Below are 27,492 nucleotides of genomic sequence, written 5' to 3' on the forward strand. Positions count from 1 at the left end.
CTGGGAGTACTCAGTTTCTCTGTTATCTTCTGGCTCTCCTGGAGCTAAGTGCCCCTGATTGTAAAGTGCCCCTGATTGTAAAAAAAACTCTTAAGGCCCGCTGGGGAACTCATTCTCCCAGTGTAGGGTTGCTGGTGTGGGGTCTGATCATGTGGTTTCTTCTGGTTAGTCTCTCTCAGGGCTGAGTTCCTAACCATGTCCCCACCCTTCTTACCCTTTTCGATGTGGCCTCCTCTCTACAATTAACTGTGGAAAGTCTTCTGCTGCCAGTCTTTGGGTCATTTTCAGAGTTAGTTGCACTGATGTGTGTTATCTCAGTGAATCCATGGGATGAGGAGAGCTCAGGATCTTCCTGTTCTGCATCTTCCCAACAAATAATGCATTTTAAATTATGATGTAATAAATTATCTAGCTTATTCAGCCCAATAATTTGTTTTCTTTTATAAAATTATATAGAACTGCTATGATCTTCTGGTGAGAAAGAAAAGACTTATTGTTCTCTTCAGCCACTGGTTACTTCATGCCTATGGAATAATATCCATTTCCAGAGTGGATAAACTCGAGCAGGATTTACCCCTTTTGGCTTTGGTACCCACACCAGCTCTTTTTTACTTGTTCACGGCAAAATTTACCGAGCCTTCACGGATACTCTCCGAAGGAGCCAATGGACACTGAATGTGTAAAATGCATTAATACTCTTCTGTTGTACATGGAGGTAAGATTGGGTTTTGTTTTTCTGTTTTTGACTTAACAGACTTTATGGTTAGACTTGGAAAATACAAACTGCTGTAGTAGTGTGTTACGTAGTATAATACACTGTATACTTTAGCACTCTGTGACACTATAAGCATGTTAGGAAGCACTCGCCTCCGGCAACAATTTAGTTATTCTTTAAAGCAAAATCGTGTTTCTCTATACTTTGACAAGTATAATCTGAAATCCTTAGCATTGGCCTAATTGTGCATGTCTGTTGTATTTCAGTTTGTTTTTCAAATATGATGAATTATAAGGACAAACATACCTTGTGGGTCTGATAGCAAACATGGAAATGAAGTATGTTGTTATTTATTTTTACCAATACAGTATTTTGATAAAAAGAGTATAATTTATATAACGGATTTTCTGTTTATAAGTAGTTTGGTTGAAGACATCTGATTGTTTCTGTTAAGAAAAACAATAAAATGCTTAACTACAAAAAATCTCAGATGTTGACATTTAATTGTATTTTGTCATACTAATTGTTGAAATAATTCAGACTATTAAGTAGTAAGAGGAGTAGTTCTTTCCCAAATGAATAAATACATGTATTCACATAGTCCCTTCCTCTTTGGTCTCATTTTTGAAGGATATATACACAGTGCCATATTTTATTGATCCTGAAACTTTTTTCACATTGTGACATCTCTGAATTAGGATGCATCTTACAACTGATGCCTTCTTAAACTAAATACAGAATATATACAATATATAGTTTTCCTGTGGTTAGTTATCGATAGGTGTGCACTGCGATTTTTATGCCCGGAAGCCTTTGAGAGATTCATATGGGAGCAAAGTAAAGTCTTAGGCACTTAACCTAATAATCTGACCATTTTATCCATCTGTATTGTTTAGAAGGTTATTTACCGATTCTGTTTAGTGGGGATTATGCAGGTTTGTTAATCAACTTAAGACATCCATGGACCATTGCAAAATATGAAAGTGCACTCACTTGTTTTGTAGTTTTGTTTTTGCCTTTTAAATTGACAGCAGGTGTAGCCTTGAAGTTATTTTGTTAGTTTTTCTTTGTTAATGTTTTTCATAGTACATTCAAACCCCGGGGGATGGACTTTGATAGGAATGTGTTTCTTCTTTTCTGTAGGAGTAAAAATGTGAAAATTCTGTGTATGTCACACAAGTTTGGGTTGTTATTAGTGTACATTAAAATTCTAAATTTCCCAAAGAATCCTCAATTGGACAGTTGTATAACCTGGGACTTGGTATGGGGAAGGAAAGCGTAGGGAGCCATGTATCTAATTACCAGGACCATATCTGTCCCTCTACATTCGGAGCCATTTTAACAGTTATCTTCTCTGATCTATTCTAGCAGAAAAATGCATATGCAAGAGGAAAAATCATGCAAGTAATTATAATTCTTCAAATGCAAACAGTTTCAGGAATACTTAAATATGTATCTGCATTTGCTTTAAGAACAAGACCAGAACAATTCATAGCAACTATGGTTGCCAATGTTACTGATCTGTTAAATCGTGATCATTAAAAATACAAACAAATCGCCCTACTCAGCTTTGTTCAGTTTTTAAACTCTCATTGCTATAGTGCATGGTAATTATTTGCTAATCAGTGCTGGATAGGTAACTTAAAGGTCAAATATTTTGATTAATTTGGGTCAATTGATAAATTTAACAATTACATGGTTATATATTTGTCTAAAACTGTTGGTTTGCAAGATTTGGCTGCCCATTGGAGCCCACTGGAGAGAGGCCTAAAACATGCCTGGTCCTGCCCTGAGAGATTCAGAATTGGTCTAGGGTACAGGCTGAGCAGAAGGATTTTTTAAACCTCTTCTAGGTGATTCTAATACTTGAGTATGGCCTAAACTCTTCCTAGTTCAGATCTTAATTTTTCCAGGAGACCTTTTGAAAATTTTTCAGCAAATGATTTTTAAAATTATTTCTTACTGAAAGTTTCTTTTCCAGAATTAAATGATCAAACTATATCAAGTCCTTTTTATCACCATAACAAAAAGATAAGTGACAGTGTATACAAATTTGGTATTTCTTTTAAAATATCCCTTGGCCTAAAAAAAAGTCTTCTGTAGCGCACATATCAAGTGAAAATATTTGATTAATACACAAATTTATCTAACTGTAACTTAAGTTATATAAGACGGGGACTTTTAGAATTTTAAAATTTATTTTTAATACTTCTTAAAAAATAATGTATACTATTTGATTTAGGAATACACCCTAAGAATTAACTTGTTTACCTTTTATTTGCTTGCAAGAAGGAATGTTAACGCAAAAAGTAACGATCTTTGTTTTCAAGATGAAGTCTGGCATTTTAAGTTGTGACAAGCCTGTCCTCCACATGTGCCATTCGGAACCCCCAGCAGATACCCACTCAGCCATGCAATCGCAGTCCTCAGCCAGGGCACGTCTACTGCCCTTTCAGGAAGACATCCCTGTGTATTCCCAACACCTAAAAAAAGACTTAGAGGTGCCTCTTTTTACGCTCTCATAGCCACTCACTAGAAGGAGTCCCTTGTATTTGAATCCGCTATTTCCTTGTTTGTTCTCACAGTGTATGCACTTCGAGGTTCAGGGACCAGGTCTTATTCAACTTAGTAACTGCAGCATTTGCTCTAGTGTCAGGCTCAAAGGTGCTCCACGTGTTTCTGGAGCTGGTGCAGTGTTCCTGAAGGAGAGGGCCAGGACCTGCATGGCTGCAGTGACAGATGATGTCCAGAAGAGGACAGGCAAGGGCTGTTGGGCTGGAAGAGATCAAAGGCTTCTCTAGAAGTCCCATCCCTGAGAGCAGCCATTCAATAGGGAAAACCCAAAAGCTAGATTACAGGTGGCTCAGAGATGGTCAAGTAATCCAAGGAGCCATGGTTGACTATCACCTCCCACAGGAGGGCGCTAGATTTCAAGCAATCTGAGGAGTGCCTAATTTGGGTCTGATGCTTTGTAACTTGCTGTTAACTATCTGTATTTTACAACCAGGGAAACTGGGGAGTAGAGGTTAAATAACACGTAAGACACAGAACCAAGATCTGAGCCCAGGTCCACTTACCTTCAAAGCCCACATAGTGCCAATGTTCCAGGAGCAGAAATAAGTGGAGTTAGAGAAGCCAGAAACCTTCCTTGTGATCTCAGCTCCATTTCTGGTCCTTCAGAGACCTCTTCCCCATCCCTTAACTAGGGTCAAGTCTCTTTCCTGGTTAGTTTCTCTCATAGTTCTTTTGGTCCACCTGTAAAATCCCTTGTTATAGGGATTTTTACATACATTTGTATGATGATTGATTTTCCCACTATACCAGGAGCAGGAAAACTACAGCCTGAGGAGTTCTCTGACCCACAAACTCTGCAAATGGCCCAGAATTCATAACATCATCAATGACCACTATCTTCCTACTTTTTGACCCTTCTAACCTTGGAGCAACCAGAGAAAGCCAAATATGCTTACTAATCACATAGGATGTCCTGCTCCTAGTTAGCTGTCCCCAGGCTCCCCATGCCAACAACCTCCAATCAGAGCATAGCTGACACCTTCCCTTTTCTTTCACAGTAAACCTTTCCCATCCCCTGCCTGCCTTTGGATCTCTGCCCAAAGCAAGTGATGGTGACTCCACTCCCTTGCTGTACCAGGCTTTATGCCTCAGCTTGTTTGCATGTAGTTGGTCTTTATTTCCACACTACAGTTCTCTACTTTCCATATAGTTATCAATAAGACCATCCTCAAAATATGTAAAAAAAAAAAAAAAAGGGGGGGGGGATATGGTAAGTTACTCAGTGGGCTTAGCTTTTCAATATCGTCTATTTAAATCTGTTCCAACATAAAAGATTCCATCAGGTTTCAGACAAAAAGGGAGGACTCGCTCATGTGAAAAAAAGTGCAATTGACACTTTGAAGTGATTTAGCTCTTAAAATTCTGCTTGATCTACAGTTGCTGGGGATGGCCTGACTTACCAAAGACAATTTTGCCAAGTGACCAGGGCCCACCAGGGACCTGCTATGCACTTACACATGATAACTATCACCAGGCTTGAGTGGCACCACAAAAACAGCTTTTTGGCTTATAAGAAAGTTTATCCACAAGCATCTTCATTGGTCATGGAAACATTATTTCTTTTGTCAAGCAATACCCTCAGAACATTGGTTTCACCAAATACTTCAATCCTATCACTTTCTATCTCATTTCACTTTCTACAACTCACCTTTAAAATTGTTTATCTAATGGTGACATTCATTAAAATGAAAACTCAATAACCTTACTAGGTGATATTTCCATTTCACCACTTTCTCCTATACTCCATTCTCCTCCCTTTCCCCAGTCCTTTCTGCTGCCACCAGCCCGCCTTCCCCAGGGATTCTACCCCTGGCTTCTCTGGGTTGTACCTGTGCAAGAATTGACCTCCTCTTCCCACCACAGCCAGAATCTGGACAGAGTTCTGTGACCCTCATGTCTCACATGACATATCTTCTGTTTACGAAGATAAGGAAGTGTATAAAAGGATTTAAAAAGACTTCTTTGGAAAATGTTTAAAATAAGCTTCAAAAAATCAGAAAAATTAAGATTCGGTTATTTAGAAAACTCATGTAGGTGGAAGGGAGATTTGTCCAACACTGTTGCATTACCACGTTTGACCCCACAAATGAGAAGCAATATTTAGGTGAATGTGACATAAATTGGGGATGGATTATTAGGGATAATTATGTTATTTGGTTAGTTTTTAAATGCCTGTTTGATATTACTGGTTACAGTAAAATAACAAGAAGTTCTTTGTAACCCAAAACTTTTGAGATGTTACTTACTGTGGAGGTCTATTTCTGATTCCTGTTCCATAAGAAAATGCAGCTCTTCAAGATTCCCTTGTAGCCAAATGCTGATACGCTCAATGTTTTCATCTCTTTCCTTTAGCTTCTCTATCAGGTTTTTTATTTCTTGCAAAATCTCATCACCACTGTTTACCAGTTCCTTTAAAAAATAATATTTTGGGGTGTGTGAATATAAATTCCAGATAAATAAAAACATTCTGAGTCAATCATATCCAAGACAGAAATATTTATGCAAAATTGATATTATTCATGCAAAATAAATGTCCACAGCACATTTCACAAAGTTCTGTAGAAGATCTCAGAAAAATGGATTAGCAAATGAGAATTTAATGGAATGCTCACTGAACTCTAACTTTGAATTGGGTAGGATGGTGGCGGTGGCGGTGAGGGCATAAGAAGCCAGCTCACCTTCAGAGCCGCATGGAACTGCACAGCATATTCAGCATGGCTTACAGCTGAAGAGAAAAAACTTTGGAACCAAGCTGGATCTGAGGTTTAAATCCCCATAAGTTCATTAACTGTTTGGTCTTGGGCAAAGTTACTTAAACTCTGAACCTCAGTAGCTTCATCTGAAAAAGGTTAAAGGCTGAGAGCCAGGATCATATGTAAACTTTAAATACTCCAAGTGGCAAAACCAGGATTTAAACTCCAGCCTATCAGACTTTATAGTACGGAGCGGTGGAGAAGGAGCAGGGCTGGTAAAACATGGAGGACAGATGGACTTCAGATCTGACAACTTTGTCCTAAAATAGTATGTGTTCAGTTTGTGTTTGCAGGTGGGGGTGAGATGTCATTCTCTTTAAGCAAACTGGTAGAGTAGGAAGACAGTCTCCCAAAGGGTTAAGATTTCATAATGACATTTGACACCGCTAAAAATAAGACAGCAGTTGCAAATGGAGTCACTGAGGCTAAGCCTCACATCACCAAACAGAATTGATTTAATTACAGTTTTGGCGCTCTCAGAAATGGAATTTTACACCAGTCAGTCAGGAATCACCTAATCAGCACTAGTTAGGTCATCTGCCTAATAATCCCTGCCATCCCCTAAAGGAACGTAATCTTGCAATAACCAACCTGCTTTTTGTGCTTAGTATAACTTCCGGGTTCCTGCTCCCTTCTGCCTATAAAAGTCCTCTGTTTTGTATAGCTCTTCAGAGCATCTTTTAATCTGCTAGCTTGGATGCTGCCTGATTCATGAATCATTGAATAAAGCCAATAAGATATTTAAAATTTACTCAGTTGAACTTTGGTTTTTTAATAATACAAAGCACACGTGTTAAGATATGATGGTTGTACTAACACTGTCACTCCCCCTCAATCCTGACCTCCTACCTTATGCAGGCACACGTGTACACACACACACTTATTAGGTAGGTGAATATTTTTAGGAATATTATATTTATGGAGGCAAAATAAAAAAAGCTCACCTTAACTGTAGTCTGAAATTCAGCCCACAAATCCAAATACTGTGCTAAAATAAAGATTTTTAAAATGCAAAGGTTACAGAAATAATGTGAAAATGTTTACAAAAGTAATGCTATTTGTTTTTCAAAAGTTGTGTTTATCTAAAACTTTCTACTTCAAAATGACAGAATAACTGGATCAGACTTGCCCTCCCACTGTAAACAAGGAGGAAATATATTAAATATTTTTTTATTATTTATTTTTTTTAGTAGGCTTCATGCCCAATATGGGGCTTGAACTCACATCCCTGAGATCAAGAGTCACCTGCTCTTCCGACTGAGCCAAGCAGGCACCCCAAATACATCTGTTTTAATATCCAGTTTGCAGGTACTGGAGAACAGGCAGCACAGAATGGGATACCTGAAAGAAGGGTGACAAATGAGGCAAACCTTATGATCACTCGGCTTTCTGCAGGGGGTAATTTCCAGACCCAAGTGCAAGCAGAACAAGGCAGGTTTGCACACAGACACAAAAATCTGTACAAAGATTAGCAAATTGAATCCAGCAATATATAAAAACAATAATAGCTTTTGAACAAGCGGGTTTTATCTCAGCAGATTGGTTTAACATTCAAAAATGAATTGGTGCAATTTACCATCCTAACAGCATAAAAGAGAAACCCCACCAGGCACTGCACATCTTCATGACCAACAGCCTCCAATAAGTACCTCGGATGCCCAAGCCCGGGTGCCCCTGCTTGGCACCACTCTGCAGGTGTTGTCACGCATCATTCCTAGGGAAATTAAGTGCATCTGTGCAACTACACTGGGTTTGCATCTGGTTTCCTCCACACTTGCCCCATGAACCTTTTCCCTTTGCTGAGTTTACTCCGTATCCTTCAGTGTAATGGACACTAAGCATAACAACTTGAGCCTGGTAAATCCTAGCTGATCAGTGAGCCTAAGGATGGTCTTGAGGACCCCTAATACAGCACCTAAAAGCTGCAAAATCTTGCTAAGAAAAATAAGTTCTAAATAAATGGAGAAGTATACTGTGTTCTTGGATTGGAAGACTTAATTTTGTTAAGATGTCAATTCTCCTCAAATTGATTTACAGATTCAACACAAACCCAATTAAGATCCCAGCAGGTATGCAATTATAGATTAATAAGCTGACTTTAAAACTTATATGAAAATCAAGGGACCTATAATAGCCAAAATCATTCTAAGGGAGAAGCACAATCGTGGAGAACTTATGCTACCTGATTTCCAGGCTGAACGTGAAACTACAGTAATCAGGACAGTGTGGTATTTGTATAAAGTCAGAATAAGGAACAGACTTATAAAATTGATTTTTGAAAAACTTCGGGTAGTACAATGCTAAAAGATAGGCTTTTCAAAAATGATGTTAGAACAACTGGATATACATAAGAGAAAACATGAAATTCAACTCTTCACACCGTACAAAAACGTGAGCTTGAAATGAATTGGAGAACTAGACATAAAAGCTAAAACTAAAAACTTATAAAGAAAACAGAAAATCTTTGAGAACTTGGCTTAGGCAAAAACGTCTTAGGACACAAAAAGTACTACCCTTAAAAGATGAAATCAATAAAGTGACTTTTCCACAGGAAAAACTTTTGCTCTTTTCAAGACAATATTAAGAAAATGAGAAGTCAAGCCTCATACTGAAAAAGGACTCATTTCCAGAATATGCAAAGATTTTAACTCAACAACACAAACAACACAAAGTAATGAGCCAAAGATTTGGACAGAAATGTGGCAGACTGTATTTTCCAGAGATGGCCCCACAATATACCCCATCCCACATGCTCTTCCCACAACGTGATGCCGACACCCCTCCCATTAGCAGTGGCATCCATGTCGCCTCCCCTTGGACCTGGGATGTTAGCTTTGGCACACAGCAGGCCAAGCAACTACATGGAGACTCTGGCTGTGAGCCAACAGCAACACCAGTCACACTGAGTGAGTGGATGTGTCTTCAGATGACTCCAGTCCTCAGCTGCTGAGTTACCCCCAGCCACCAAGTTGCCCCAGCTGCTATCATGTGGAGCAGACATGAGTGGTATCCACCAGGTTCCGACCAAATGACCAATTTAGGAGCAAAGGAAATGATCTGTAATATTTGTTATGCTGCAATAGATAATTGGTTCAAGACACTTCACAAAGGATGAGATACAAGCATCCAAAAAGGACATGAAAAAATACTCAGCAGCATCAGTTATCAGAGAAATGCAAATAAAAATCACAATGAAATACCATTATAAAATGGGTTAAATGTTAACAATTTTAAGTATTTTGACAATTTTAAATGTTGGTGAGGATGTGGAGTATCCCATTGCTAGTAGGATGAGGAATTTGCACACCTACTCTGGCAAACTGTTTTGGCTGTTTCTTATAAAGTTAAACATACACTAACCATACACCCCAGCAATTCCACTCCTCAGTATTTACCCAAGAGAAATGAAAACAAATATTCACAAAAATACATGTAAGCATATAGTAACCAAAAACTGGAAACAATCCAAATGTCCTTCAAATGGTGAATGGATAAACAAAATACAGTATAGCTACATAATGGAATACTACTATACAGCTATAAAAAGCAGCAAAGCAATGGCACATACAACAACATGAATGGATCTAAAAAAAAGTTTCCTGAGTGCAAGAATCTGGGTACAAAAGTGTGAGTATTCCATCATTCCATTTGTATCTAATCCTTAGTGACAGAAAGCAGATCAGGGGCACCTGGGTAGCTCAGCTGGTTAAGCTTCGACTCTTGGTTTTGGCTCAGGTCATGATGTCAGGGTGTGAGATTGAGCCCCTACATCAGGCTCCATTCTCAGCATGGAGTCTGCTTGAGATTCTTTCCCCCTTCCTCTCCTTCCCTCTCTGCTCCTCCCCCTGCTCTTGTGCTCTCTCTCACTCTCAATCTCTCTAAAATAAAAAAATAAAATCTTAAAAGAAAGAAAGCAGATCAATGGTTTCCAGGCACCGGAGGTAGAGTGGGAAACCAACTACCAAGGGACATAAGAGAATTTTTCAGGGATAAAATGTTCTCTATCTTGCTTGAAGTGGCAGTGGTTACAGTGGTATGTACATTTATCAAAACTCGTTGAACTTTAGATGGGTTCATTTTATTGTATGCAAGTCAGTAAAATTTATTTAAATAAACAAAAAAATTATTTTTTATATGTTCAGATCACCCCTAACACATTACTTACTCTGATGAGCCGTCAGTTGACAAGACAGGTCACTTGACATGGACTTGAGGTCTTTTCCTCCTTTTCCGTATTGCTCTATCTTGTTCTTCATGTATGCAATATACTGGAAATGAAAGACATGTGATTGCTTTAAGCAGTTTAGTTACTGTAAATTATTTATCCATGCAGTCATTTGGCACACATCTATTGATTCTTTTCCATGCCACTGACTGTTCTCAGAACAAGGGTTATAGTGGTGACCAGAGCCCTTGTCAAGCCTACATTCTGGTGAGGGAGATAAAGGATCCAGCTTCCCAGTAAACATTTAAGCATCCAAATAAACATGGCATTCTGAATATAATTTGCCACAAAAAGAAATTAAAAGGTATTCTGCCTAAATGCATTGTGCCCACAAACAAAAAAGTGTTCTGTATGCAAAATGTGTGTGCAGGAAATGTACCAAGGCAGCCGTGCTTCCAGACTGGAGGAGATCGTGTAAGACTTCAGAGAGAGGATTTCTCAAGTCTGGAGACCCCACAGAATTGCTCACTCCATTCAGATGTGTCACTGGGCTGGGTGATGGTGGTGGTAATGGTTTGGTCAGTATTAAAGTCGTTGCTTTCTTTTCTGACCACCCAATGCTCAGGCAATGCTAAACTCTAAAGTCTCTGGGAACTCTGAAAGCATGGGCTTTGGATATAAACATGACACTGGCTCAGTTTCAAGAGGGAAATAGTCAAATACTACAAATCACTGATAGAAAAAAAAATCTTAGAAATCACATCTAGTACCACAGGAGACACAGAACTGTTTATAAGCAGGTTATAGGGTCTACTCATGGGGCCTTGATCTTGTGTCAGTCTGCATGGCTTCTTGACTGGTTTTGTAGTAAACCAGAGTAAAAACCCCTGTAGGCCAAGTCAAAGTCGTCATTCCTGCCCCTCTTTGAATGTGGACCACAGTTTGTAAGACTTGCCTAGTTCGGCTGGTTTCCCATAACTCTCAAATGTGTAAACATACTGAATTCTAATTTATCCATTTATTTTCTCATTTCCTCAGCTAGGTGATGAGCTTCCTAAGAACTTGGGGTGGTGTCTTATTGATCTCTCTATTCTGAGCCTTCCCCAAGGACTCAGTGGGTGCTTAAAATGTCTGCTGAGAGAAGCAATGTAACCAGCAGAACAGAGTAGGGAGTGAATAAGATAACAGCATAGCATCATTCAGGACCTAGTAGATGGACAATAAATTAGAAAACAGAACCTTTAGGATCAATTTTTCACATAGTCATCCATTTGCTTATCCATTACCAAAGTAGCAAAAAAAATTCCAAGTATTTTAATAAATAATCTATGTCATCTTGATAGGAAGACAATCTTGTGGAATATTTCCATGGGCAAAAGAAATGCCTTATAAGACTGTTTCAAGGACTAGAAGAATGAAGATGTATTGCACATGTGCAGGTTAGTGATGCTGGTACCTGGGCTCTGGAGCACATTTACCTTTTCAAAGTACATTAGTACCTCTTATGCCATATTAACTCTGCCAAAAGCACATAATACTGGTGGACAACTGCTGCCATTTACCTGATGAAAAAGAGTACCCAAACAGGTAAAAGATTTTTCCCTTACTTAGAGTCTTACTGCCATTGGACTGTTTTTATTTTTCTAGCTATTAAAAATTATTAAAAATGTAGAGTCTCGGTTTCCTCATCTATAGAAGGGACATAATATATTATCCACATTAATGGGTTATTGTGAGCATAACATGGGACTGAATCCCTTTTCCATGTGAGCCATTGTGCAAAACACTTGGGATACATGGATACAGATCCTCACCTTGAGGTCATTGTGGTTTACTGAAAAAAATGATACAATCAATACAAAACTGACAGACAACCTAGTTTTTAAATGGGCAAAACACTTGAACAGGTACTTCACAAAGAGGTATACAAAATGGCCACCAACATATAAATAGATGCTTCATCAATCAGCAGGAAAATGCAAACTAAAACCACAAGGGATACCACTACACACTCTCCAGAATGGTTAAGTGGGAAAAAAAAATAACCAAAGTTTGGTGAGAATGTGGAACCAGTGGTGTTCTCACATACCCAGCTGGGAGTGGTGATTTCTGCAACTTCTTTGGGAGATGGCACTGTGCATGAAAGTGGATGGTCCACATCCCTATGGCTCTGCGATTCCACTTGAGGGGTATACCCAACAGAAATATGTACATATGTTCCTGAAAACACATGTACTAGAATGTTCATAGCAACTATATTTGTAATAGCCCCAGCTAGAAATTCTCTAAACCCCCAGCAAGAGAGTATATAAATTGTAGTATAGTTATACACTTGAATACTATATATGGCACTAAGGTCAAACAAACCATAACTGCATTCAATATAATAAAGATATACCTTGCAAACAAAATATTAAGCAAGAGTGCATATTGTATCATTCCATACATATAATGTTCAGAAACAGACAAAACTAGTCTTTGGTCTTAGAAGCCAATATACTGTTACTTTACCTTGTGGGGAGGTTAGTGACAGGAAAGGACATAGAAGATATCTGGATACTGTTAATGCTTTGTTTCTTGATCTGGGTGCTGGTTGCCCATGTGTATTCATTACGTGTTTCACTTATGATTTGTGCACTGTTTCATATATAGTCTTTATTTCAAAAGTTTTAAGAGATATAATCTCCTTTTCTCTTGTAACTATTATAGGTCTAGGCAATTAACCAAAACTATCATGCAAAGTGAAGTGCCCTTGAACTTACTTTTCTTAATTTTTCATTTTCCAGGAGCAAAACATCTACTTTTAAGTCATGCACATAGATTTCATTTTCTAAGTTCTTTAGAGTTTCAAAATGATTTTTAATCTTACGGCTTTCTTGATCTCGTAAGTATTTGAGTTCTTGCTTCACTTTTTCCTGCTCAAACATAAAACCCACAATTATCTCAGAGTTAAATAAACAGGGCACCAGTGTATTAGATTGCCTGAACCACATTCAGAGAGGGGTTATAATTAATTCCTGAATCATCAGCAGAGGCTATGTATATCTTCCCTTAGAAAAACTTGATATTTAAAACTCCAGAGTTGATTCAATTCTGGGAAGATGGTGTAGTAAGAGGATCCTGAGCTCATCTCAAGCCATGGACACACTGAACTAACAGCCATATCTGTGCAACTATCTTTGAAAGTGACTCAAAGACTAGCAGAACCAACTTTCATAGAGAGGGGGCCACACTGAAAAGGGTAGGAGTGGCAGAGACATGGTTGGGAACCCAAACCCCAGCAAAACCAACCACAAACAGGAGAGATACCACAAGAATCCAGAAGATCAGACCTCATGCCAGGCACCCCAGGCATGAGGGACCCACACTGGAAAGACAAGTCTCCATAACATTTAACTTTGAAAACCAGTGGGGCTTAAATTCATGAGTCTTTACAATCAACAGGGCTTAACTCTGGTACTTTAAAAATCAGTAGGCTTAACTCTGGGAGAGCTGGAGTGCTAGAGGACAGTAGGAAACCGGGTCTCCACCCTTCAGGAGCCACCATAACAAACAATCCTGCTGAGACACAGCATAGAAGCAGCTGTTTGAAAGCACCTGGGGTATACAGGAAGATTTATTTACTAATCTCAGAACATATATTGGAGGGGCAGGGATCTTTAGGAGACCATTATAGAACAAAAGTGGTGGTGGGTGCCATTTCTCTTCCTCTCTGCTTACCCCCAACCTTGTTCGCCAGACACTTGCAGGAAGCAGCATGAATGCTCTCCACCTATCTTGTTGACTAGAGCCCTGCCCATGTATTCCCCTGCAGACAGGCCCAATCCAACCTGCCATAACTCCGAAGACATCCCTCCAAAGTGACTCCTGCCCTGGGGAGAAAGGAAGATATCCACAAAACATGCCAGTGTACCCACAGTCCCAGCAGCTGAACCTTATGGCTGGCAGCACAGTGAGAGTGCCCTGCTGATCAGTGAGCTGGCAGCCCCAGCAGGCTGACTGGGGGCAGGCATCTGATCTGAGTGCAAGCCCCGCCCACCAATGAAGCCTCTCAGGGGACAAGGAGAGTGACCTACGGCTCTGTGCAATGACAGCCCCAGTAGATGGGCTGCGAGGGGGCATCTGGTTTGAACGCTGACATCACCTAACTACAAGCCCTCAGCAGCTCCAGACTGTCCCTTTAACAGCACAGAGACCAAACCCTGCCTGGTGCACATAAAACAGGCAAAGAGGGCCATTGCAATGGACTTGACTATAGGGAAACGTGGTTCAGCCACAACAGTGGGGCGAACACAACCCACAAAGGTTAGATGCCATTGAAGTGCCCAGCTCTGGTGAACAGGGAGCACTGCACCATTGGGTACCACAGGACCTTTTCTTCATAAGGCCACTACTTACTTTTAAGATCAGGTGATGTAGCTGACTTTTATAATACATAGAAAAACAACAACAACAACAACAACCACAGAGTTAGACAAAATGAGGAGGCAGAGGAATAAGTGCCAAATGAAAAAAACAGGGATAAAACCACAGCAAAAGAGCCAAATGAAACAGAGATAAGCAATATCCCTGAAAAACAACTCAAATTAATGGTCATAAGGTTACTCACCAGACTTGAGAAATGAGTGGAGGATCTCAGACCTTCAATAAAGAGATACAAAATATAAAACAGAACCAGAGATGAAGAACTCAATAACTGCAATGAAAAGTCCACTAGAGGAAATCAAGAGCAGATTAGAGGAGGCAGAAGAACAGATCAGTGATCTGGAAGATAGATGTATTGGAAAGCAACCAAGCTGAAAAGCAAACAAAAAATATAATAGAAAATGAGAATAGGTTAAGGGCACTCAGTGATGTCATCAAGCATAATAACATATGCATTGTAAGGATTCCAGAAGAGAGAGAGAAGGAGGCAGAAAATTTATTTGAAAAAAGTGATAGCTGAAAACTTCCCTAATCTGAGAAAGGAAAGAGACATCCAGATCCAGGAGGCAGAGAGAGCACCCAACAAAATTAATGCCAGGAGGTCCACGCATAGTAATTAAAATGGCATAACATAGTGATAGAGAGAATTTTAAAAGGAGTAAAAAAAACAGTATATACAAGGGAAATCCCATAAACCTATCAGCTGATTTTTCAGTAGAAACTTTACAGGCCAGAAGAGAGTGGCATAACATAGTCAAAGTGCTGAAAGAAAAAAGAACCTGCAACCAAAAATACTCTACTCAGCAAAGCTGTTACTCAGAATTGAAGGAGAGAGAGTGTTTCCCAAAGTTAAAAGAATTCATGACCACTAAACCTGCCTTATAAGAAATGTTAAAGGGAATTCTGTAAGTGGGAAAAAATGGCATAATCAGGAGTAAGAAAACTATGAAAGGAAAAAAATTTCACAAGTAAATTCAAACGTATAGTAAAAGTATATTAATCACTTATAAAACCAGTATGGAGGTAACGCACAAAAGGAGTAAAATCAATTATATCTATAAAAATCAGCCCAAGGATACATTTTTTTTTAAATGTAAAGTATGACATCATATACATAAAATGTGTGCGGGGTTAGTAAAAACTTAGTGCTTTTAGGGGCATCTGGGTGGCTCTGTCAGTTAAGCATTGACTCTTGATTTCAGAGCTCAGGTCATGATCTCAGGGCTGTGGGATTGAGCCCCAAGTTGGGCTCCATGCTGGGCATGGAGTCTGCTTGAGATTCTCTCTCTCCCTCTTCTTCTAACCCTCCTCCCCCCTTAAAAAATAAAAATAAATGGTGCTGGGAAAACTGCACACCTACATACAAAAGAATGAAACTGGACTATTTTACTACCTTATACACAGAAATAAACTCAAAATGGATTAAAGTCCTAAATGTGAGACTGGAAACCATAAAATTCTTAATGAAAACATAGGCAGTAATTTCTTTGACATCAGCCATAAAAATATTTTCCTAGATATATCTCCTTGAGCAAGGGAAACAAAAGCAACAATAAACTACTGGGACTACATCAAAATAAAAAGTTTTGCACAGTGATGGAAACCATTAACAAAACAAAATGCAACCTACTGAATGGGAGAAGATATTTGCAAATGATATATCTGATAAAGTGTTAATATAAAAAAATATATAAAGAACTTATACAACTCAACACCAAAAAACCCAAACAATCCAGTTAAAAAATGCACAGAGGACAGGAAAAGATATTTTTCCAAAGAAGACATACAGATGACCAACACACACATGAAAAAATCCTCAACATCACTAATCATCAGGGAAATGCAAATCAAAACCACAATGAGAGATGGCAGAATAGGAGAATCCTAAGCACACTTTGTCCCACAGATACACATAGATAGCACCCACATCAGGGCAAATAACCCAGTAAACAACCTGAAAACTGGCAGAACACACTCTCCACAGCTAAATGTAGAGAAGAGGCCACATTGAAAAGGATAGCAAGGGCAGAGACATGGTCAGGAGCCAAACTGATCCATAGGAGGGAGGGACTATAGGCATAGAGAGGGGAAAGGAAAAGACCCCTCACCAGGCACCCCAGACATGGGGGGCCCGCATTGGGAAGATGAATCCCCACAACATTGGCTTTAAAAACCAGATGGGCTTAACTTTGTGAGTTCTTACAGTTAGTGGGGCTTAACACCTAGAACTTTAAAAATCAGTGGGTTGGGCTCTGGGATGGGTGGAGAGCAATAGAAAACTGAGTTCCCACCCTTAAAGATAAATCACAACAAACAGCTCCACTGAGATGCAGCATGGAAGTGGCAGTTTGAAAAATGCCTGGGGTACACAGGAAGGAGATTTATTTACCAATCTCAGAGCATGTACTGGAGGGGCAGGGATCTTTGGGAGACTTCTCCAAGAACAAAGGGATTGGCAGGCACCATTTCCCTTCCCAGACCCCCATACTAGATACATAGACACCTTCAGGAACCAGTGCAGCCTGAACACTCCTGCCTAGCTTGCTAACAGCATGCCCTGCCCTTATGCTATTCCTCACCCCCCCCCCCCTCCAATATGGTAAGGCAGTTTTCTAACGTGGCTCCAGGTCCCTCCCACAGCAGACCAGCAGTGACCTTGCTGGCACCTCATGCCCCACCTCTGCATTCTTCTACAGACCTGCCCTTGGCAGTTCTCCAGGCCACAGGTCCCCTCCTGCAGCAGACCAGCACACAATTTTCTAACAACATGCCCTCACCCGTATTCTCTTGTAGACCCACCCTTAGCAGGAGTGCATCCAAAGCAGTGCCCCAAGCCTGGCAATGTGCAAGCATCCCTGACTGAGGCCAGCACCATTCCAAAGTGACTCCTGTCCCAGGGAGAGGGGAAGATAACCATACACATTTGTCTGATTTAGACCCCAGCAGTGGGCTGGGGGCAGACATCTGGTCTGACTGCAGGCTGCACCCACCAATGAAAGCTTCTCAAGAGGACAACACTGCAAAGCACCTTACAGTTCAGTGCTACCACAGCTCCGGCAAATGCCTAGTCTGACTCAGCTCAAGCCCAAGGTGACCCCAGACTGGCTCACTAACAGCACAGGGACAAAGTCCTGCCCACAATAGTCAGAGAGAACCATTGCAGACAGCTGGACTGAAGGCAAACATGGTTCCACCACAGAAGTAGGGTGCATGCAACACACATAGGAGACTGCTTGAGGCACCAATTTCTGGTGAACAGGGAACACTGCACTGCAGGGCATTACAGGATCTCTTCTTCATAAGGTCACCACTTTCAAGAGCAGGAGACATAGCTGATATTCCTGACACATGGGAACAGACATAGAGAGTTAGTGAAAATGAGGAGACCGAAGAATATGTCCCAAATGAAAGAATAGGATAAAATCACAGCAAGAGAGACAAATAAAATGGAAATAAGTAATAGGTATGATAATATAAAGTAATGGTCATAAAGATACTCACTGGACTTGAGAAAAGAGTGGAGGACCTCAGTGAGACTCTCAACAAAGAGATAGAAAACATAAAAGAGAATCAATTAGAGATGAAGGGCTCAATAACTGGAATAAAAAATACACTAGAGGGAATAAACAGTAAACTAGAGAAAGCAGAAGAATGTATCAGTGACCTGGAGGATAAAGTAATAGAAAACAATCAAGCTGAGCAGGAGAGAGGAAAAAAGACTAATAAAAATGAAAATAGATTAAGGGAACTCAACGATATCATCAAGTGTTATAACTTTCACATTATAGGGATCCCAGAAGGGAGAGAAAAGGGGGCAGAAAATTTATTTGAAGACATAATAGCTGAAAACATCCCTAATCTGGGGAAGGGAATAGACATCCAGATTTAGGATGCACAGAGAACACCCAACAAAATCAACCCACAGAGGTCCACACCAAGATATGTGGTAATTAAAATGGCAAAATGTAGTGATAAAGAGAGGATTCTTAAAGCAGCAAGAGAAAAGAAAGTTACATACAAGGAAAACCCCATGAGCCTATCAGATGATTTTTTTCAGCAGAAACATCACAGACAGATGGGAGTGTCATGATATATTTAAAGTCTAAAAGGAAAAAATCCTGCATCCAAGAATACCTTATTCAGCAAGGCTATCATTCAGAATAGGAGAGATAGTTTCCCAGACAATCAAAAGTTAAAGGAGGTCATGACCACTACATCAGCCTTACAAGAAATGTTAAGGGGGATTCTTTTTTTTTTTTTAAGATTTTATTTATTTGCGAGAGAGACAATGAGAGACAGAGAGCATGAAAGGGAGGAGGGTCAGAGGGAGAAGCAGACTCCCTGCTGAGCAGGGAGCCCGACACGGGACTCGATCCCGGGACTCCAGGATCATGACCTGAGCCAAAGGCAGTTGCTTAACCAACTGAGCCACCCAGGCGCCCGCGGGGGATTCTTTGAGTGGAAAGGAAAGACCATAAGCAGTACTAAGAAAGTAGGAAGCATAAAAGTATATCTATAAAAATCAGTCAAGGGATTCACAAAATACAAGAATGTGAAATATGATACCATATACCTAAAATGTTGGGGGTGGGAGAGAGTAAAAATTCAGTGCTTTTAGCATAGGTTCAAACTTAAGTGACCATCAACTTAATATAAACTTCTATATGTATAAGAAGTTATATAAATCTAATGGAAACCACAAATAAAAAAACCAGTAATAGATATGCAAAAAATAAAGAGAAAGGAATCTGAGTATGTCACTAAAAAAGCCAGCAAAATGTGAAAGAAGCAAGCAGGAGGAAAAAAAGAACAGAGAAGAACTACTAAAACAACAATACAACAAGTAACAAAATGGCACTAAGTATATACCTATCAGTAATTACTTTGAATGTAAATGGACTAAACACTCCAAACAAAAGACATATGGTAATGGAATGGATTAAAAAAACAAGACCCATCTATATACTACCTACAAGAGACTCATTTCAGTCCTAAAGACACATGCAGATTGAAAGTGAAGGGATGGAAAAGCATTTACCATGCAAATGGAAGTGAAAATAAAGTCAGGATAGTAATATTTATATCAGAAAAAATACACTTTAAAATACTGTAATAAGAGAAAAAGAATCATAAAGGGAATCATAATCATAAAGGGAACAATCCAACATGAAGATATTTGTAAATATTTATGCCCCCAACATGGGAGCACCCAAATACATAGCAAACAACATCAAAAAAGAAACCATAGTAATACAATAATAATAGGAGACTTTAACACCCCACTTACATCAATGGATAGATCATCCATACAGAAAATCAACTAGGAAACAGTGGTTTTGAAGGACATATTGGACCAAATGGATTTAACAGATATATTCAGAATATTCCATCCTGAAACAGTGGAATACATATTCTTTTCAAGTACACATGGAATATTCTCCAGAATAGATCACATATTAGGCCACAAAACAAATCTCAGCAAACTCAAAAAGACAAATCATACCATGCATCCTTTCCAACCACAATGCTATGAAACTAGAAATCAACCACAAGAAAAATCTGGAAAGAACATATATATGTAACTTAAATATGCTACTAAACAATGAATGGGTCAACTAAGAAATCAAAGAGGAAATAAAAAAATACATGGAGACAAATGAAAATGAAAACATAACAGTCCAAAATCTTTGGGGGTGCAATAAAAGCTGTTCTGAGAGGGAAGTTTATAGCAACCCAGGCCTACCCCAAGAAGATCGAAAAATCTCAAATAACCTAACCTTATACCTAAAGGAGCTAGAAAAAAAGAACAAAGCCCAAAGCCAGTAGAATGAAGGAAATAATAAAGATTAGAGCAGAAATAAATGAAATAAAAATTAAGAAAAAAAAAACAATAAAACAGATGGATAAAGTCGGGAGCTGGTTCTTTGAAAATGTAAACAAAATTGATAAACCGTTAGCCAGACTTATCATAAAAGAGAGAGAGAGAACTCAAACAAAATCAGAAATGAGAGAGGAGAAATCACAACCAACACCACAGAAAACAAAACAGAAAAGGATTGTAAAATAATATCATGAAAAATTATATGCCAACAAATTAGACAACATAGAAGAAATGGAAACATTCCTAGAAACATATCCCCCAAAACTAAATCAGGAAGAAATAGAAAATTTGAACAGACTGATTACCAGCAATGAAATTGAATCAGCAATCATAAAACTCCCAACAAACAAAAGTCCAGGATGAGATGGCTTTGCAGGTATATTCTACCAAACATTTAAAGAAGAGCTCATACCTATTCTTCTCAAACTATTCCAAAAAAATAGAAGATGAAGGAAAGCCTCCCAATTCATTCTATGAAGCCAGCATTACCCTGATACCACAACCATGTAAAGACACTACAAAAAAGGGAAATTACAGGCCAATATCTCTGATGAACAGAGATGCAAAAATCCTCAACAAAATACTAGCAAACTGGATCCAACAGTACATTAAAAAAATTATTCATCTGGATTCAAGTGGGATATTCCTTGGATGCAAGTGTGGTTGAATATTTGCAAATCAATCAACATAATACATCATGTCAACAAAGGAATGGAGACAAACCATATGATCATTTCAATAGATGCAGAAAAAGCATTTGACAAAGTATGACATTTTTCATGATAAAAACCCTCAACAGAGTAGGTTTAGAGTGACCATACCTCAACATAATAAAGGTCTTATATGAAAACCCCAGAGCTAACAGCATACTCAATGGTGAAAAACTGATAGCTTTCTCCCTAAGATCAGGAAAAAGACAAGAACGTCCACTCTCACAAGTTCCCCCCCCCCAACATAGTACTGGAAGTCTGAGCCACAGCAATTAGACAAGAAAAAGAAATAAAAGGTATCTAGATTGGTAAGTAAAAATTTCATTGTTTGCAGATGACATGATACTCTATATAGAAAACCCTGAAGACTCCACCAGAAAACCACTAGAACTGATAAATGGATTCATTAAGTTAGCAGGATACAAAATCAATATATAGAAACCTGTTGCATTTCTATACACCAATAATGAAGTAGCAGAAAGAGAAATTAATGAAACAGTCCCACTTACAATTGCACCAAGAATAATAAAATACCTAGGAGTAAGCTTAACAAAGGAGGTGAAAGACTTGTACTCTGACTATAAAACATTGATGAAAGAAATAGAAGATGACACAAACAAATGGAAAGATAACCCATACTCACAGACTGGGAGAACAAATATTGTTTAAACGTTCATACCACCCAAAGCAATCTATGGATTTAATGCAATCCTTATCAAAATACTAATAGTATTTCTCACAGAACTAGAACAAATAATACTAAAATTTGTATGGAACATCACAAGACCCTGAATAGCCAAAGCAAGCTTAAAAAGAACAAAACTGGAGGTATTACAATCCCAGATTTCAAGATATTCTACAAAGCCATAGTAATGAAAACAGTATGGTAATGGCACAAAAACAGACATATAAACCAATGGTACAGACTAGAGAGCCCAGAAATAAGCCCACAATTATATGGTCAATTAATCTTCAACAAAGGAGGCAAGAATATGCAATAAAGACAGTCTCTTCAACAAACAGTGATGGGAAAACTGTACATCTACATGCAAAAGAATGTAGCTAAACCACCTTCTTACACCATACACAGAAATAAACTCAAAATGGATTAAAGACCTAAATGGGGAACCTGATACCATAAAAATTCTGAAAGAGATCATAGGTAGTAATTTCTCTGACATCAGCCACAGCAACATTTTTCTAGGTATGTCTCCTGAGGGAAGGGAAACAAAAGCAAAAATAAACTATTGGGACTACATCAAAACAAAAAGCTTCTGCACAGCAAAGGAAGCAATCAACAAAACTAAAAAACAACCTGATGAAGGGGAGAAGATATTTGCAAATGACATATCTGACATACACTTTTAGTATCCAAAAATATAAAGAACTTATACAACTCAACACTAAAAAACCAAGTAGTCCAATTTAAAAATGAGCAAAAGACATGAACAGACATTTCTCCAAAGAAGACATTCAGATGGCCAACGGACACATGAAAAGATGCTCAACATTACCCATCAGCAGGACAATGCAAACCAAAATCACAATGAGATAGATATCACCTCACACCTGTCAGAATGGCTAAACAAAAAACTCAAGAAACAACAAGTGTTGGTGAGAATGTGGAGAAAAAGGAACCATCGGGCACTTTTGGTGGGAATGCAAATTGGTACAGCCACTGTGGAAAACAGTATGGAGTTTCCTTGAAAAATTAAAAATAAAAATACCCTACAATCCAGGAATCGTACTACCTGGGTATTTACCCAAATAATATGAAAAGCTAATTTAAAGGGATATATCGACCCCTTGGTTTATTGTAGCATTATTTACAATAGCCAAGATACGGAAGCAACCTAAGTGTCCATGGATAAATGAATGGATAAAGGAGATGTGGTATATATATACAGAATGGAATATTCCTCAGTCAAAAAAACAAATGAGATCTTGCCATTTGCAATAACATGGATGGACCTCGAGTGTATAATGCTTAGTGAAATAAGTCAGCCAGGGAAAGACAAATACCATATTGATTTCACTCTTACATGGCATTTAGAAACAAAACAAACAGAAAAAAGTACACAAACAAAAAAACAGACTCTTAAATACAGAGAACAAACTGGTGGTTGCCAGAGGGGTGGTGGGTGCCAGGATGGGTATAGTAAGTAAAGAGGATTAAGAGTACACTTATTGTGATGAGCACTGCGTACTGAATAGCATTGTTGAAAGATCATATTGTACACCTGAAATTAATATAACACTATATGTTAATTATACCTGAATAAAAAATAAATAAAACTCCAAAGCTGATTTATGGAAATTTTTTCATAAACTCTGGGAAGCAAGTTAAGACAAGTTGTTGAAACAATTTCATAAAATAGAATATATTTGATATATGAACAACTGTATGGCAAAAATGGGGGAGAAAGAAGTGGACTTTATTGAGCCTTTTTCAGGGAAAATTTCGTATTTCTTGAGGAGAAAAGAATATTACTTTATGGATTTTTCAGAATTTTCTACTGAATTCTGTATTTGGTTCTTAGTCATTATACTGTTATAAATCACATAATCTTTAGTCATTGTATAATCATCATTAGCAGAATCTTACTAAGAAAATACAATTGCATATATAATATACTTACTAGTACTCTTCCCCTTCATCTTTCTCTATATCCACAACATGTCAAAAGTTACTTTTGATATCAGTGCATCTCAAAAAATAGAATGTTTCTATTTTTAACTGGCCAACTCTACACACATATGTTTATCATTAACTATTGATTATACATTTTAAAAAGGTAGTAAACGTCTCTTTACCTTCTCTCATTTCATATAGACCACTCCCTCCCCACCTCTGCAACCTCTGTGCACTTATCCTGGTCTTCACAGGAAATTACAGAATAACAGATCTGAAAAGAACCTTAGAAAGCATCTTCCAATCTCTAACTTAAATAAGAAAACTGAGCCCCCCCCCCAATGATTTTCCCATGATTACATGTTAGTTGCGTCTAGAGTCTCTATGTTTACATACATACACACACACACAATTACAGTTTGTATATATCAGTATTCTAATAAATGAAAGAAGGAATGCATTGACTCTTTACCGTGTTGCTAAAATATCTCGAAAAGTCTTTTGCCATTTGAGAAATGTAATCATTTAGTAAACTCTGTTCCTGCTTTTGTGCTATAAGAGAAAAAATAAATACCCACAATGTTTAGCTTTAAAAAATGAAAATAAGGCATGTGCCTAATTTTAAAAGTCATATACTATTATAAGGCTTATAACAAAAAACAGACGTCAGGTGCTTTCCAATGTAGTACCCACCCTTATGTTTGACTCCTCTGAATTAACCATTTTTAAACTCATTTTGACTTTTCCTTTCATTTTTTTAATAAATGCTTATATGGCTATTTCTTGATTTGTCATTTTAAGACATTTTCTACTTTCTTCCTAATATAGAAGAGAACATAGAATGCTTACTCCCATTCCCATGTCCCCCTCCCACACTTACAACCTACCTCTATGTTTCCCCCTTCTAACCTCCCCATAAATTCATGTTTTTTAAAATGAATTTTAACTATTTAGATTATGACAATGTAAATATTATTCACAGATGAGACAAATGGTGTTGTATAATTATACCTCCTCTCTGGTATAATTTTTTGTTTTTCTAGGAGTTAAAAATAGCCTCACTTTTTTTTTACTTGCTTAGTTTTCCATGTACACATTAATTCATTAAAATCTGTAATAGAATTGTAAAATCTTCCAAATATTACTTCTCATGTGGTCAAACACCTTAGGTGATCTATCAGCTCCATTCACCTTCCCTTCCCCACTGCTTTCTGTGTTTGTTTTTCTTTAGGCCTCCTGCACGGCTGAACACCTGGGACTTTCCTTTGCATCCCCCTTATGCTGGACTCCGGTTTCCTGAATTTCACATCGTCCTCTTTTTCTTGATTTATTCCCTCTTTGCCGAAGCAAGTTTTGTACTAACTTCTTGAGACAGAGTAAATGAAACATTTTGAGGTCTTATATATCTGAATGCAGCTCTATTCTATATTTGTACTTGACTAATAGTTTGGATGGGCAGCTAATGTTGGAAAGTATTTTCTCTCAGAATTTTGAAGGCAATGTCTTCTAACGTTTAGTATAATATTACAGTTAAGAAGTCTAAAACCATTCTGATTACTAATATTTTGTGTAAGATCTGCTTTTTCTCTCTAGAAGCCTTTGGGATATTTTTTTTCCTCCTGAAATCCCAAAGTGATGTACTTAGTGTCTTTTCTTTCAAAAATTGCACTGGGGATTTGATGGGCCTTTTCAAATAGAAAAACCATATTCTCCAATTCTGAGAAATATTTTTGTATTATTTCTTGGATAACTTTATCCTTTGCATTTTTTTCTATCTTCTTTTTTCTGGCCTTCCTGTTAGTCAACATCTCAGAATAGTCTTCTAATTTTCTTACTCTTTTATCCTGTTCCTCACCTCCTTATTTTTTGTTCTATTTTTGGAGAGATTTCCTCAACTTTTCTTAGAATCCTCCTATGGAATTTTAAAATTTTGGTTGTTATATTTTTCATTTCTAAGAACTCTTTCTTGTTTTCTGTTCTTTAAGCATCTTGTTTTTTCATAAATGCAGTATCTTTTTCCTCTACAAATATAACTTTTATATCCTCCATAACATATAGAATGTATACTTTGTATAATATGTAGAGACTATAAATACACATTATATATAATATAGAGAGAATATATATTCTCTGAGAATATATCTTTAAAAGTATTCTCAGATTCTTTGTGTCATCTATGTTTCCATCAACTTCTGTTTTTCTGTCCGCTTTAGTTTCTACCTTTCATTTTGGAATTTTTCCTGAGGTGTCTGGTCATCTTTGATTGTCTAATCCTATTTAAGCATGAGGCACTAAAATTTCAGTTCCTGGGTGGGCTTCACTACACAGTAATCAGGAAGGGACAAGGCATTTTGTTGGGGGAATCCTTAAATGTTAGATTATGTAGGGCTTTTCTCTGAGATGGTTTGGTTTCCTTAGAGAAGAATCCAACCACCTCCTTCTTCAGAGTGGGGAAGGGATTACAGAATAGTCACACACAACTGGCTGGCAGCCTTCGTCAAGCTGAGCAATGGAAGGGGTCTCTGTACAGCATCTGTCTTCTACCCTCAGTCATATTTGCTATCCTGCAGTTTAGAATCTGTTGGAAGGAATAGTCACTCAGCTGCACAGAAGAGGGCATCTGACCTGCAGGTCTCATTGCTTGTTATAAAGATTTTCAACCAATCTTCAGCCCCGTGACTCATCTCAGCTTCAAGGTATCAGGGTCCTCCAATGCCCAAGACTTGCCCTGGCATTGTCTCTCCTGTGAAGAGAACATCTTGCTTTCATGGTATGCTTTTTTGCAGGCACTTGCTATTCATATTTCTCTTCCTGTTAACAAATCTATCCAATTACACCTTCTAAAAATTTGTTGATGCTTATTATCTGTGGATATCTTCTCTGCCAGTCTCTGTACTTGTGAGTTTATAACTTTTTTCCCTAAAAAAACATCTTTTACATATATTTTTTATGAAGTTTCATTAGGGAGAAAAGACAGATGCATGTTTTACCCATCATATTTAACCAAAAGTCATTGCATTGTTTTTTATATGTACTGAGCCGATTCTATCCTCTGTAAGTCTCACTGCTGGCAGGTGAAGCATATTTTCCTACTCTCTGGAACACATTGCTCTTATGGTCCCTTTTCTACCTTTCTCTTGCCTTCCCATCTTTTCTCTACTTTCTTTTTCTTTTTTTTTTTTTTAAGATTTTATTTATTTATTTGACAGACAGAGAGACAGTGAGAGTAGGAACACAAGCAGGGGGAGTGGGAGAGGGAGAAGCAGGCTTCCTGCGGAGCAGGGAGCCCGATGTGGGGCTCGATCCCAGGATCCTGGGATCATGACCTGAGCCGAAGGCAGACGCTTAATGACTGAGCCACCCAGGCGCCCCTTTTCTCTACTTTCTTTAGTAGTTCTCTCTTTTCTTTGCCTCAAGAGAATCAGAACTTGCAATATATGGCAATACATTGCTTATTTTCATACTCATCCTGTTTCTTACATCCTCCACCTAGCACAAGAAGGGACGGGAGGAAAGATTGGGGATGGACTACATGTGTATCATGACTCTTTGTAGAAGTAGCAAACAAACAAACAAACAAACAAACAAAAATCTACCTGAGTTAACTAAATGAAAATCTGGCAATAATTGGAAAATC

At 38.2% G+C, this 27,492-nt stretch overlaps 2 protein-coding genes across 7 annotated transcripts in view; one reads left to right on the forward strand and one right to left on the reverse strand.

Moving 5' to 3' along the window:
* Positions 1 to 27,492, forward strand: part of JKAMP (JNK1/MAPK8 associated membrane protein) — a 61,944-nt gene that overhangs the window by 25,087 nt on the left and 9,365 nt on the right. For 4 of the 6 annotated variants that reach the window (XM_045900968.3, XM_045900972.3, XM_054513736.2 and 1 more), the window contains one exon: positions 457 to 1,204. In XM_045900968.3, the coding sequence (XP_045756924.1) occupies positions 457 to 675 (219 nt within the window). In that variant the 3' untranslated portion in view covers positions 676 to 1,204. Of the gene's footprint in view, positions 1 to 456; positions 1,205 to 2,083; positions 2,293 to 27,492 lie in introns of those variants that run through there. The other 2 variants (XM_064571120.1, XM_064571121.1) reach the window with 2 other exon arrangements.
* The window catches only part of CCDC175 (coiled-coil domain containing 175), a 64,855-nt gene continuing 39,071 nt past the window's right edge, over positions 1,709 to 27,492 (reverse strand). Inside the window, exons 15-20 of the mRNA XM_045900966.3 lie at positions 24,328 to 24,407; positions 12,970 to 13,122; positions 10,208 to 10,310; positions 6,987 to 7,030; positions 5,536 to 5,698; positions 1,709 to 1,852 (exon numbers count right to left, since the gene is read on the reverse strand). Of these exons, the coding sequence (XP_045756922.1) occupies positions 1,764 to 1,852; positions 5,536 to 5,698; positions 6,987 to 7,030; positions 10,208 to 10,310; positions 12,970 to 13,122; positions 24,328 to 24,407 (632 nt within the window). The 3' untranslated portion in view covers positions 1,709 to 1,763. The remainder of the gene's footprint in view (positions 1,853 to 5,535; positions 5,699 to 6,986; positions 7,031 to 10,207; positions 10,311 to 12,969; positions 13,123 to 24,327; positions 24,408 to 27,492) is intronic.

Source organism: Mirounga angustirostris, unplaced genomic scaffold, assembly GCF_029215605.1.
Source record: "Mirounga angustirostris isolate CCGP_5_RB_7025 unplaced genomic scaffold, mMirAng1.0.hap1 SCAF_9, whole genome shotgun sequence".
Taxonomy (NCBI): Eukaryota; Metazoa; Chordata; class Mammalia; order Carnivora; family Phocidae; genus Mirounga; species Mirounga angustirostris.